Source organism: Sitodiplosis mosellana, unplaced genomic scaffold (genome assembly GCF_009176505.1).
Source record: "Sitodiplosis mosellana isolate CC-2019 unplaced genomic scaffold, AAFC_SMos_1.0 Smas_scaffold_6165, whole genome shotgun sequence".
Lineage (NCBI taxonomy): Eukaryota > Metazoa > Arthropoda > Insecta > Diptera > Cecidomyiidae > Sitodiplosis > Sitodiplosis mosellana.
Genome location: NW_022601406.1, coordinates 889,315 through 902,967, shown reverse-complemented (window position 1 = coordinate 902,967; position 13,653 = coordinate 889,315). Strand labels below are relative to the sequence as shown.

Sequence of the window (13,653 nt, the reverse complement as noted above, 5' to 3'; positions counted from 1 at the left end):
ATGGATGAAAAAACAATAATCGATTCGATTGAGCCAATACACATATCAAGAACGTATCAAACGCACATAGAGATTGAATTTTTTGGAGGAAAAAAAAATATTTTTTCGTTCATACAACACAACATAGATGCATTTTATACAATGGATACGGAAAATTGGTAGTTTAGCCGCTTGATATGTTGAGTGATGTGCAAACAATGTTCGCTTTTAAATAGAAAACAGCAATGAGAAACGAAAAACCTCACAATTGTGCGCGCCTAAATGTAGCCTAAATGCGAAATAGCATCAAATTCAGCATTGGTCAAGAATGATTGTCGGGATTCAGTGTGTGTGTGTGTGTGTGTATGTGAATGGTTGAAAAGGATGTAATCAAGCTGAAATGGATTGACGCTTTCCGGAGAGGAACCATCCATTCAATATTGATGCACAAGCCCACAGAGCCCTGTAGCTGGCGCGCTTCACAAACTATTTAATGGACTTGAACCTAATGAACGTAAACATTATAAGTTTGGAAAAGATTACTGGCGCGCAAAGATGAAACTATGGCCGGCGAATTTTGTAATGCCACCCCCTTTGCTGCGTTGGTGTGTCTGTGTGCGTGTATTCGATGGATTCATCTCATTGAAATTCGACCATGCAAAACTTGCCCGTTCTAACGCTCTCTCTCTCTCTCTCTCTCTCTCTCTCTCTCTCTCTCTCTCTCTCTCTCTCTCTTTCTCGGGTGAAGTGATGCATCACATCATCGATTTGCTAATATTTATATTTTGCAGCCGTTGTTTATTGCCTGTTAGCTTTCGTGCAAAGCAACGATTGAACGAAATGAAAACGGAACCCAATATTCATGAAAGCAAAATTGTGAGCGCGAAAGAGAGAGAGAGAGAGAGAGAGAGAGAGTCTGACATTCATTCGGGCTCCCCGTCGTTATTTGTGTGTTTGTAAAGGGAATAGAAATTCCGTTGAGCAGCGATTTCGATCGAAAAATCGAAATCGGTTTGTTAGCGATTTACTAGAGTCTTTCAATTGTTTTTCCATTGACATGCCGATTGCATTCCGTTTTGTGCAGCAATTACTTTGATCGTTATTAACTGTAGAGTGGAAACGCAATAAAAGTTGATCGTTTTTCGATTCATTTGTTTGTTGCTGTTGTTGTTTTCATTTCAAATTCTGTTTTTGAGCTCAATTTCCAATTGAAAACGACATACTCAACGATTCAATGGATCAAAAAGTTTTGATGGTGCATTTTGCAATGGCCAAATTCAATGAAAAATGAAGAAATATTGTTGTTCATCAGTTGAATTGCGGCAATGCAATTTTTGAATTGTGTGCAAAATGTGAGTGCATGATGCGCGCGATATGGTTCATTGGTCAGTGTGCGGCTCATGTATGCGTGTATAGTACATTGTGTAGTGCACTTTTGATGCAGTCTCTTTGATGTGTAATGCAATGTGCAACACCGCAATGTATGCGGCAGACAGTTTGTAGCCTACCGTTGAAATGTTTCTATATAAGAGACCAATTTATCTATTTCTCCGTCTCTTTTCTGTGCAAACGTTTGAAAAGTCGACTGATGATGATGTTGTGGTTTCTGCTGTAGTTGCTCTGCTGTCGGCACAAAGCTTTATTCGGCTGGTTAGTCTCGCGTCCAGTTTTTTTTTTGGTCATGGGATTTTAACGATGATTTGCAATAAAATATGTCGAGTCCAATTCATACTACCGACTCCGATTATAAATGCGTGTAAGCAATAATGCCGTCAATGTAGTGTATCAACAGCAAAACTTCTCATCAAAGTTCAAACTGGTATTTACTCAATTGAAATTGATCGACAACAATTTATAGCAGAAAAAAGTGTGTGCATTGGGGGCGCGTGCGGTCGCTCATTTCGCATTCTGAAAATGTTATGGTTGAACGCCGCAAAGAAGAAACACATAGAAATCAGCAGCAGCGAAGGGCAGAAGCCGCCAGCAAACCAAACACAACACATTAATTTTATAGTTAGTTAATCAATAACAATAATGCAGTTTGTGACATTCTCTTCATGTTTTACTTTTTGCTGTGTGTGTGTGTCTCTCTCTCTCTCTCTCTATCTTTCCCTCCCTCGCAACACTCTCGCTCTGTCTACTTTTCGGCTGCTCCCACCGTATCGCGCCTCTAGTTCAATGTGTTTCTAAGTGGCAGTCACCACATAGAAAGAACTGAACTGGTCTTAAACTTTCTATGCGTTGTTGCTCGCTTTATCGTCTCTCTGTTCGTGAGCCTCAACGAGTTGAATGAGTGTGCTATATAAACGGTCATTTTATTTTTCGCTACGAAATATATTCGTTGTGTTTTTTTTTTTATTTCAGATAGAAAAAAAATGTGATCAAAACACTTAAAGCGCGCAACAATGATGATTTGGCTTTGATCGCGACCGAACGATAAAAAAAATGTGTTAAAAATTGGTGATGATTATGTGTCGTAGTTTTAGGTCAAATTTGTACCAATTGTTTTCACTCTCGCCCCAAAAAACAAACACAAAATCGCTTTAATTCGATCGTAAATATCTTTTTATTTTACCCACTGACGTTCGGTGCTTTTCTTCTTCTTTTTTCTGTTTTGTTGCTCCGTTTCAATATTAAGAGCCGATTTTGGGATCGTGATAAAAAACGACGAAAAAAAAAAATAAATAAACCGTCAACAATAAGTGAGAGAGATATCAATATTTCATGCATTGATATGCGGTGTGCAAGAGTGACAGACACACACACACATACTTCCAATTGAAAATACAAAAATTGTTGGCCGTTGATCGTAAACGAAGAAAGAGAAGGGGCACATCACCACACACAGAAGAAAAAAACAGAAACACACAACATATAATAAACCGATTCCCATTGAGCACGATTCGAAAAACAATATTGTGCGCTTGATGCGCACAGAACTGATTTAGTTCGCGCGAGGTGTTCAAATCATCAAAACCTCTTAAATATGTGAAACACGTGCGTCAAATTCGTTTCTGTTTTATTGTTCCGGTACGTTTAAGTTTCCGTTTGTTTTCCGTCATTGTTGCGGAGTCAACTTTAATTGACGTGCACTTTCGTTTCAATAGACAATTTTTTCTGTGTTGTTAGTTGCCTAAGTTCATTCGGTGTTTATCAACGTGCGGCTATCTTAACGTAGAATAATAGTTTTTTTTTTGTTAAATTCAACTGTGACATTCGTTTCATTGCAAAGCTGAAGAGAAAAACAATTTCAAAATGGATAAAAAATTTGTGAACGTGCTATTTCTTGGGTTCGGGTTTATGTTCCTGTTTACCGCCTTCCAGACCATGGGAAACATCGAGGTAAACAGAACTCTTTCGTGAAAATGCTACGCATCATAGAAAAATCATCGCGAAATTAAATGTATTTTAGCAAAAATCGATCGTAAACGACCAAATGACCATCAACATTTTCTAAACTCGATCTTTTTAACAAAAAAAAAATGTTTTTTTTTCCCTTCATATTGTTCTGGACAAACTTTTTTTCCCTATTGATGAGAGAAATGTTTTATTTATTTCAACCATAAGTGGCCTTCCTTTGACATTTTCTATCGAGAAATTATTATTTTTATTCCAATCGAAATGGCTTTATCATTCACAAATTATTGTTTTCAACCGACAAAATGACGCAAGAATTTCAAATGCATTTATTGTTTCAAATGAAATCGTTTTGACCTGTTTATCGTTTTTGTGATGACGGTCAAAATGTATGGGGATGTTGTTATCAAAACAAAGCGACGAATCGTGTTATCACACAGAATTGAATAGTAGAAAAAAAGGGCGACAAACAAAAACAAAATAGTGTGTTGATTGGTGTCACAATCTAAATACATTGGACAGAATGAAAAATAAATACAAAAATTCATTGCTAAATCAGCGTGAAATCCGATGCGTAATTGCTCAGACTCATTGCAAACCATTTGATTTGTTTGTTTACACTATTGCAGAACGAAACAGAAAAAATTCATGGCTGAACTATTCGTTCGAACTAGATTTTTTTAGTGAAGTCGGCACAGAGAGAGAGAAAGAGAGAGATACCGAAAGAGACAGAGTGAAATGGATAGGGAAAGAGATAGAGATAGAGACAGAGACAGAGACAAACACAAAGAGAATTATTCGAAAATTTCTGTGCTGAAAACCGTTTGCCCTTAGCGTAAAAAATCACATCGTGTGCATCTTTCGCTCGAAATGTGAAAGTAGCCCTTCTTACTAGTCTCTCATTCTTTCTTTCGTTCTCTTTTTCTCTCCATCTCTCCCTCTTATGTACTCACTGAACAGAAAAAAACACATCTGTATAATTCATGTGAATGCTTATTGAACGCATGGAATGCACTTTGCGTGTACGCACGTAATTGTTGCGTATTGTTTTCAGAAGTGTTTACTGGAAATGAGTGAAGAAGTGAAACAACTATGGGCCGCAGATAATGATTGCTTGATAAATGGTGAGAGAGACGCACAGCACACACACATTATACATTGATTTCATGTGGGCAAAGAGTTGTTGATAATGACGTATGAAATTGTTGTTACACACACCTCGCACTCGTAAATCAAGCTGCTGTGCAACTAGTTCATTGAACGACATCGACTAAAAATCATTTCCGATACACATTTTTCTTTACTCTTTCACTCTATCTGTCTCTCTCTCTCTCTCTCCCTCTCTCTCATTCTTGCTCGCATATTTTTCGATACAATTCGCTTCTTTCGTTTTACTGTGCTAGGTATATTTCTTGATGCAATCAGATCGTAAGCTATGTAAGCTATATGCGATATTGTGTTCGATTCTCTGTTTTTTTTTCTATTCACTCATACAGGTTAGTTGATTTTGGATTGGCTCCGACTAGTTTTTTTTGTTTCATGATTTTTGTGGTTTACAGTTTCACTTTCATTGTGCTGTACAAACAACAACAAAACACAAACAGCCGGTTCCACCAGACTTTTATCGCTCGTTTGCGTCTATTATGCCACCCGACTATCGAATATTTTATTGGTTTTTGTTTGCCTTTTTTTTTGCCAACCAAATACATATTGTATATTGAAATTCTAATCGATATTAAATGCCAGCACCATCATAATGCCATTCCGTCTTTTTGACTTGATAACACAAAAATGTAATATGACCAATAGATGCATGTAATGGCGGTTTGGTCGATCGAGTTTGGCTTTTTTTCTTCATTCTAATTTTTTATTGAAATTTTTGATTCTTGATTAAAAAAAAAAACAATCCTTTTCATAATTTGTTCTTTCATTCTTGTCCTTCATAAATGATTCTTTCTTTACACAATGCGAGACCTTCATGCCAATCTACCTCTAAATGTAAAAGACCACATTTTTGCGTGAACTGTCAGAATTACCCAAATTCCAATGGAAAATAACTTGTTTTGTCGTCGTCGTTGTTGTTTTTTTTTTCTCATTTCTCATTAAAAATAAAAATGGAATAAATTTTAGCCACTTCAAATCATTTCACTCAAAATGTAAATTAACATCATCACACCGATACAACCCACCCGAAATTTCAGTAAAATGAGTTGGAATAATTAAACCAAATAAAACTGAAGTGAAATTAAATTTCATTTAATTTTAGCAGCCAAATTCATTTAATCAAATCCAGAGTGGAAAAAAACGATGTTACGTAATCTTCCAATTATCACTTATTGCTCACTCTGTTAATTACTCTTGTGTGAGTGCCCAGTGATGAGAATGGAAAAAAAACACATCATCACACGGGAAGGCTTGGTGATTATTGAAAAACTGAAATCATTTGTATGGAAATATCATCTGCATTATGTTTTTTTTTTATTCTGGTCTGGCAAAAGTCATTCAAATGCATATGCATCGAATTAATCGAAATTAAAATGCATTTGGTAGCTCACTCCGTATTTGCAATAGTTACGTCGGTTTTTCGATTCTAAGCCCAAGCCCAAGCAAAACAAACAAAAACCGAAACAGAAATTGAGACAGAAATGTTCTGAAGCCAAATTGTGCTCGTTTGTGTGACAGAGAAAATCATGGTCATCAATGTTTTGACGTTGGTGTGCGCGTCTGTTGTTGAATCATTCAAACTTGAATGAGATGTAGAAAGCGTATGCAAATGATGAGAGGCTGGTCGTTAGCGACGACAACGACTAGAGCAAAATTAAAATCATTTTCACACTAAAAACGGATTTTAATGTGCATATGAACGCGTGAGAATAAAAGACTGACGCTACCAGGTTTTTCGCAAAAGTGGGATAAAAATCAGTTGCACGCAAAAGAGACATTTCAAAAGGTTGCACGCAAGAGAGAAGTATATTGTTGTTGTAATCACGGCTTTAAAATTCCAAATGCGACAAAATAAAATGTTCCGTTTGCGTGTAACCTTTTGAAATGTCTCTTTTGCGTGCAACTGATTGTTATCCCGCTTTTGCGAAAAACCTGCTAGCGTCAGTCTTTTATTCTCACGCGTTCATATTTCGTTATATCATCATCATACACTGTCCATTAATGTGCTTCATATGGAAGTTGTGTCGTCGATGTGTTGCCGTTGTCTTCTTCAGCATGCACAGGCCTAATACGTTAAATCGGTTTTCTGGTAAAAGCTGTTCCACACCAAATCTGGCTAAAGCGAAAGAGAGCATCGAATGTGAGTTTATTTCTTTTTTTGGTTTTTGTTTTGATCAAATATTCAAATGCGACGGGAGAAAAGAGCGAAATATGAAAATATTCGATAAACGTAAGCCATTTTTCGGTTCAAATACATGTATACGAAATGCACTATCAAGTACAACAATAAAAAATCTTTTTAAAATCGTTAAAACGGAGCAAAGAAACACACACAAAAAAGCATATATAAACCGGTCTCTAGTAAACTGTCTGCATAATTTGATTATAAGCACTTGAGCTGCACACACACAGCACACAAAATCAGAGACAGAGAAAGAGATGGAAACGAGAGACAGACAGACAGCGAGAGAAAGAGATAGAGAGCGAAAAATTCGAAACATGTGAACAGCAATAGAGACGGAACGCATTAAGGCGTATAATACTGACGAGAGAATAAAAAAACAAACACACACACATACACGATTTTATTAGAAACTGGCTAAATAGTGCACACAGTTATCGTCCGCTGCCGTTTCGTGTATACTTTGCCCTCACAATAAATTTCATGCGATTGAACTAGTGCGCGCATAGCATGTTATGCTGATAACAAATTCGAATGAAATGCGCGACAAACTAGACGAAAAAGATGGAATTGCGTAGAAATGAATAAGCTTGAACCAGTCGATGAAATTGCAGTCTTTCGGCGACAATCAATTTAGAAGCACGGTCAGCATGTACTTTGCAATGGAATTCTCGCACTCACATATTTCAATCAAATTCCATGACAACAACGAACTTTGCACTAATTACAGATTTCTACGCAAATCACTCGCAAAAAGAATCGCTTGTAGTTTCTCCCTTCCATATCTTTGTTTCCTTTTTCTCGTTGAAGAGTGCACTTGTGTGACGACAACAATGTCACTCTCTCTCTCTCGCTCCAACTCATTGAAATGGATTAATCTAGCAACTTGGCTATCGGAGCTCGCTGTGCTTGAGTAATAATCAGTAATTTAACTCAAAGTAATCTTTTCTCAGCACTCGCTCACACTCGCTGTGTGCTAAAATGTGATAACACAATGTAAAATAATGGTTCATGTTTAACATGCCACAATCGTGTAGTCGAAAACGAACGAACGGACGCACTCACTGTTGCATGGGTGTATAGTAAACGAAGATTCTTCTTCGCAACGAAACTAAACCGACAGTGATTCAGACCGATCTCAAGTATATAATTTTGCAATTTAGGTTAACAATGGCTTTAATTCATTGATTTATCTGTATCAGTAAATTTAATCGGTTCAAACACAACGCCCAAAATGACTCTTCGACGCTTATCAAAACAATAAATGAATTTGATACATTTTATTCATGGTGTGTGTGTGTGTATGTGTGTTTTTGATTCATTTTTTTTTCAGTTTTGACGTGAAAAATGGAAAATTTCCGCCGTGTGGCGATGACGGCCCATGAATGAATGTAATCTGATGATGATTTCGACAGAATGTTTAGCCCTTTTTTTTCTTCCATTTCGACAAATACGAGACATAGATTTTTTGGGGCGGAAAAAACCAAATCGGCTCATGTTTTTGTAATGTGGTAATGTCAAGGCAATTAGAAGCGTTCGGCTTATCTGGAGCCCCCATTTCAAATTGCTGTTTGACAGTTTCACGAAAATCGATTAAAACATGTAAATGACCGACATCATGACGAACAACAACAACGACAATAGCAACAGCGACAACATGAACGAAACATCCATAATCAAATATGTGGCTAATATCGAAAAATTTGATCCAATCCAAATAGAAAACCATCCTGCAGAGTATAGCAAACGAGGATCCAGATTTTAAAGGCGATGGATATACTAGTCTGGCGATAATTTATGCGGCGCTGGCAATATGCAATTGGCTCGCACCATCGGTAATAACGATATGTGGCCCAAGAGGCGCAATGTTCATCGGTTCGCTTACATACTGGTATGCATAACAACAGCCGAAACTAAACAATCGATTTCGATTGCATTTTTAATGGTCTTACCTCCATCGTTACAATATCTCTCTCTCTCTCTCTCAATGATATGTTCTCCCCCTCTCTATATGCCTATCTCTCTCTCTCTCTATGTGTTTTGCAGCTTTTTCATGGTGTCATTTTTGTATCCAAAAACTTGGTTATTATATGTGGCAAGTGGTGTATTGGGAGCTGGTGCAGCATTGATTTGGACCGGACAAGGTAGCTATTTGTCGCGTTGCAGTAATGAATCCAATATTGCACGTAATTCAGGTGTATTTTGGGCAATGTTGCAAGCAAGGTGCGTTTTTCATTTAATCCCTCATCACACACACACACACACACACACATGTACGTGTGCATTTCATTGGAATTTCTCACTCATTCTATCTTCGTGTCTCCGTTTCCAAACAGCATGCTGATGGGCAATTTGTTTGTGTATTTCCAATTCCAAGGGAAAGACCACATCGATGCCGACACACGGCATATTGTTTTTATCGCGCTCATTGCGGTTGCAATCGTTGGTGTTATATTCTTCTGTGTGTTGCGCCGTGTTCATAACACATTCGAAGAAAATGAACGTGACCGAGAATTAGACTATGCATCGAATAGCAATAGTATTATTGGAGCATTTGTTAAAGCCATCAAACTGTTCTTTACACGGGACATGCTATTGTTGTGTATCACTTTCCTCTATACAGGTAATTATAGGTATAGCTATAGCATAGAATGCAAATGCATGTCGAAACACATTCTTGAAATACTTCGTGTTCTCATTTTATGTTTGAAATTTACTTCGTTCTCTCGCTCACTCTCGCCTCTCTTTGTTTATTTTTCCGTTGAAAATTTTCAGGCTTTGAGCTATCGTTCTACAGTGGTGTGTATAGCCCAAGCATTGGATTCACATCGAAAATGGGCGAATCGGCCAAGCAGCTGGTCGGTTTGTCTGGAATTTGTATTGGAATTGGTGAAATATTTGGTGGCGTACTGTTCGGTTTGCTCGGTTCAAAAACCATAAAATACGGCCGAGATCCCATCGTTATTATCGGATTCATCGTTCATTTGATCAGCTTTTTGCTTATCTTTTTGAATCTACCCGACAATGCACCATGTTAGTTTCCATCGATATTATAAATATGTTTTTAATTTGTATATTCAAAAATTTGCTCCGCAATATTTCCATCAATAACATTTTAATCAAACTATTTGCAGTCAACGATACACAGGATATTGGCTTCTTCGATCCACCACTTGCCTGGGTTGCATTGTTGTGTTCATTATTGCTTGGTTTTGGCGATGCATGTTTCAACACACAAATCTATTCGATGCTCGGTGGTGCATTTGCCAGCAATTCCGTTGCCGCATTTGCTGTTTTCAAGTTCACACAAGTGAGTTTTGTTGCAGCGAAATCAATCGATTTTGTTTTCATTTTTTTTTCAATTTTCAAATCGATAATTTGTGTTCCAATGAATATTTTCCATTTGTTTTTATTTTCAATTTTCATTTTCATTCTTTTGCGAATTATTTATTTATTTTTATTTCTTTCATTGAAAATTCTGTTTGTATTTTCTCCATTGTTTGTAATTAGTCGATAGCAGCGGCAATGAGCTTTGTATATTCATCGCATTTGGGATTGCATGCACAGATGACGATTTTGCTTGTGTTTGGCATCATCGGTACGATAAGTTTCTGCATGGTAGAATGGAGCTTCAAACGGGCAGCCAGTCAATCGTTGAAAGCTCGCACCAAAGACGGTGGCGATAAACTACAAATTGAAGTACATTCCGACTAAAAAAAACAACAACCAACGAAAATATAATCAATCGAAATGCCATCCAGTTTTATAGTTAATAACATTATTGTGTCGTAAACAAAAACAAATACATATATATAAAAAAAAACAACACGAAGCGAAAAATAAAACTTTTCTTTTTTAACTCAGCTCTTTGTGCATACAAACTTTATTTATGAAGTTAAGTGAGAGGTGGCCATTTGCTATGTCTTTCTGTTTCAGAGTGAGAGACAAGGAAATGGGCTTCGTTGATTTGGTTTTTCCATCATCACCACAACGCAAATGGTAACACACAACAAATAATAAAAAGTTTCCACAATGTGGCTAAAATGTTCAATGAAATTCCATTTGTCCATCGCTAAACATGATCTTTCATGGGCGCACGAGCGCGAGCGCGCGATGCGTTAAAATTCCAAACGAGAAAGGGCTGCTTTCGGCCTGCACGTTTCTACTTTTGTTCGCTTTTTTTTCATTCTCAGTCGTTGCAATGATGATACGTTGGCGTGTGTATCTGTCTCTTCCTTCTCCCTCTATTTCGCTGTGTGTTTTACTCAGAGTCGCTACCAAATTAATTTATATACACGTTTCGATTGCAAAAACTTCCACTTGTTCGTGTTTCACCCGAGAGAGTTTCTAATCAAATTTAATGTGTTTGTCTTCTCGTTCTCCGTGTGTGTGTGTGTGTGTGTTTGTGTATGGCAGTGGCACATCACAGTGCTGTTGTGCTCTCTAACACTTGACTCTTTTTCTTATCAAAATGGTTATCGGTGCGTGTTTGGGAGATTTTATGGCTTCTTTTTCATTTTCATCGTAAGACGACGACCAAAAGATACGGTTATTGTTTCTTGTGTGTGTATGTGTTTGCTAGCGTATGTTTTGGCTTTGGTCAAACAAGCTCGACAATGATGCTGCTGCTGCTGCTGTCACGACGTTGCTGCTCGGACTGAGACACAAGGAAGCGCCTTTATTTGTCCTCATTGATATCTGATTAGAACAAAGCACTGTGTGTGTACTTATTCGTATGCACTTCTCTTTCAACGAAAATTACTTTCACCGTTTTTCTCAAGCTGCTGCTGCTGCTGCTGCTGCTCCGTGATTCTCGGTGGGTGAGTCTTTTGTTGCTTTCGCCCGACGATCTAATCATTGGCATGTTAACACGCAAAAACAAAAACATACTCAGACACATACACAGGCACACACCCTGAGAAAAATCGAGATACGAAGTAGTGTCCAATACACACCCGCAGTCGCCGTTGTCGTCGGCAACAACAGCAGCAGAGAGTGAAGCAGAGAAAGAATGAGAGTGAGAGAGAGAGAGAGAGAGTTGAGAGCTTTAAATTCAATGGCATGGAAAGGAACATTACTTTGAACCTAATTGAATTTTATCAATGGCGTGCGAGCAAAACACATACTGCGCGCTTCGACTCTTCATTAAACCAGTGTGTGTTCGGCATTCTTCTCTTTTTCATCGTCCTCGTCGATGTTGTTGCTGTTGTCGCCATCGTCGTCGATCCCATACTTAATCTAGCCATTTTTGTACATATCTATACAAAATAAATGTGTACAAATAGCAGCTTGTGGGAGACCAATCGTTTTTGCTTGCCGCCTCTTCCTTTATCCAGTTTTCGTTAAATAGACATCACAAACAAATACGTTAAATAATGCGAAAATTGTTTCGGTTACGGTTAGAATATGGTGAGGTGTGTAGTCGTATGTCGACAAAAGATACTGAGGAAATTGACGAACGAAAGTGAGAGAGGGTGAAGTAGAAGTGGAAGAAAAGAAAAAATCAATCCAAAAACTGCTAAACGTACACAATTTAACAGACTCTCGAGCTCACTTTGTTCAAGACTCATTCGCTGACTGGCTCACCCATTGTTTTCGGTACAAATTCATTTTGGCACTCTTCTTCTTTTTCACCAAAACGACGTTATTCTTATTATTAACACATCTGCCTATCAAGTGTTGGATGCTATGCACGTTCATCTAGCGTGCTTCACAATAGATGTGCGGACGCGCGCGCATTATTTTTACGTTAATGACACGTAATTGAAAAAAGAACGCAAAGTGAAAACGAAAGAGCGTCTAGAAAGAGTGAGACTGGATTGTGTTGTATTGTTTGGTGTGTGAGTGTGCCAGCGGTGGTTTATGAAACGGAAGTACCTTTTGTCTTTGAGTTGACTGTTATTCAAGTTTGATCATGCATTCGACGCTTTCGTTGGCTGCGCTATTCCAGGAATCTTTTTTAATCGGCTGAAAGATTTCCACACTAAAATAAATGTTTTCGCTTTTTTGCCATTCGCTCGCATTACACTGAATGTGCTCTGTGTGTGTATGTGTCTCTCTAGCTAGGCCCATTCGCATACACCAACGTGCAGATGAAATGAGATTGAAGTGATAAAATTCCTTGTGGTTTATCCTTTATTACTGTGTATAGCTCTTTCTCTCTCTCTCTCTCTCTCTCTCTCTCTCTCTCTCTCTCTCTCTCTTTCGGTATGCGGTGAGGTCGTTCGATGTACTGTTATGATTTGATTAAACGCTCCTGTTTGTGATGGCAACGCCAACTAAAATTATCTTTGCAAATTGTTTCATCTTCTCTTTTTTTCCCCTTCTTTCCACACCGAAAAAAAACCGAGCTGTTGACTGAAAAAAAGCGACCAAATTCACCGAAATTCCCCCAAACAATACACTTCAAACAGAATGAACCGATTTTCCTCATCCATTAACTTTATCTCCACGGCAATGCTGTTTGAGCAATTCCAAAATGCTTCTCTGTGTCGATATTATAGTAATGCATTTAGGCTTAACAGGCACCACCCCATCTTTTCTTCTGAAAAAAAATGGCACGGCATTTTTTGAAAGAAGAAGCAGAAAAAAACAGTACAAAATTACGCTGAGTCAATGGTTGATGGAACCGTTTGTCATCAAAATGGTGCCATCTCAATGCAAAGCAAAATTTTCCGTACCCTCTGACACACACACACTCCCTCTCCAAAGCATACATACGACGCACTGCCGCGACTTTAGTGTATTATTTAATATTTTGAATAAAATTACCATAGATTTGGGAATAAATTTACTACATCTTCATTGTTTTTTTTTTCTCTCTCTCTCTCTTCTGACTTTTGGTACCAGAATGGGAGAAAGAACGCAAAAAAAGAAAGCAAAAAAGCTCACATGGTGAGGTAGGTTTTGCATCATCATGACGCACATGATTTTCGTTTTTCTAGTCTCGCACCACAGATCACACCTCATTC

General features: G+C 37.9%; 1 protein-coding gene across 2 annotated transcripts; it reads left to right on the top strand.

Annotated features, from left to right (window-relative positions):
- The first annotated feature begins 2,261 nt into the window (after window positions 1-2,261).
- On the top strand, window positions 2,262-10,545 carry LOC129574579 (UNC93-like protein MFSD11). 2 transcript variants are annotated; one of them, XM_055456752.1, is made up of 7 exons: window positions 2,262-3,321; window positions 8,404-8,573; window positions 8,729-8,905; window positions 9,019-9,305; window positions 9,458-9,715; window positions 9,817-9,992; window positions 10,193-10,545. In XM_055456752.1, exons 1-7 carry the CDS (start codon window positions 3,235-3,237, stop codon window positions 10,394-10,396), a joined length of 1,359 nt encoding a protein of 452 aa, XP_055312727.1. In that variant the 5' UTR covers window positions 2,262-3,234; the 3' UTR covers window positions 10,397-10,545. The 2 variants fall into 2 exon arrangements, with proteins under 2 accessions (XP_055312727.1, XP_055312728.1); XM_055456753.1 differs by lacking the exon at window positions 2,262-3,321 and adding an exon at window positions 6,420-6,640.
- The last annotated feature ends 3,108 nt before the right edge of the window (window positions 10,546-13,653 follow it).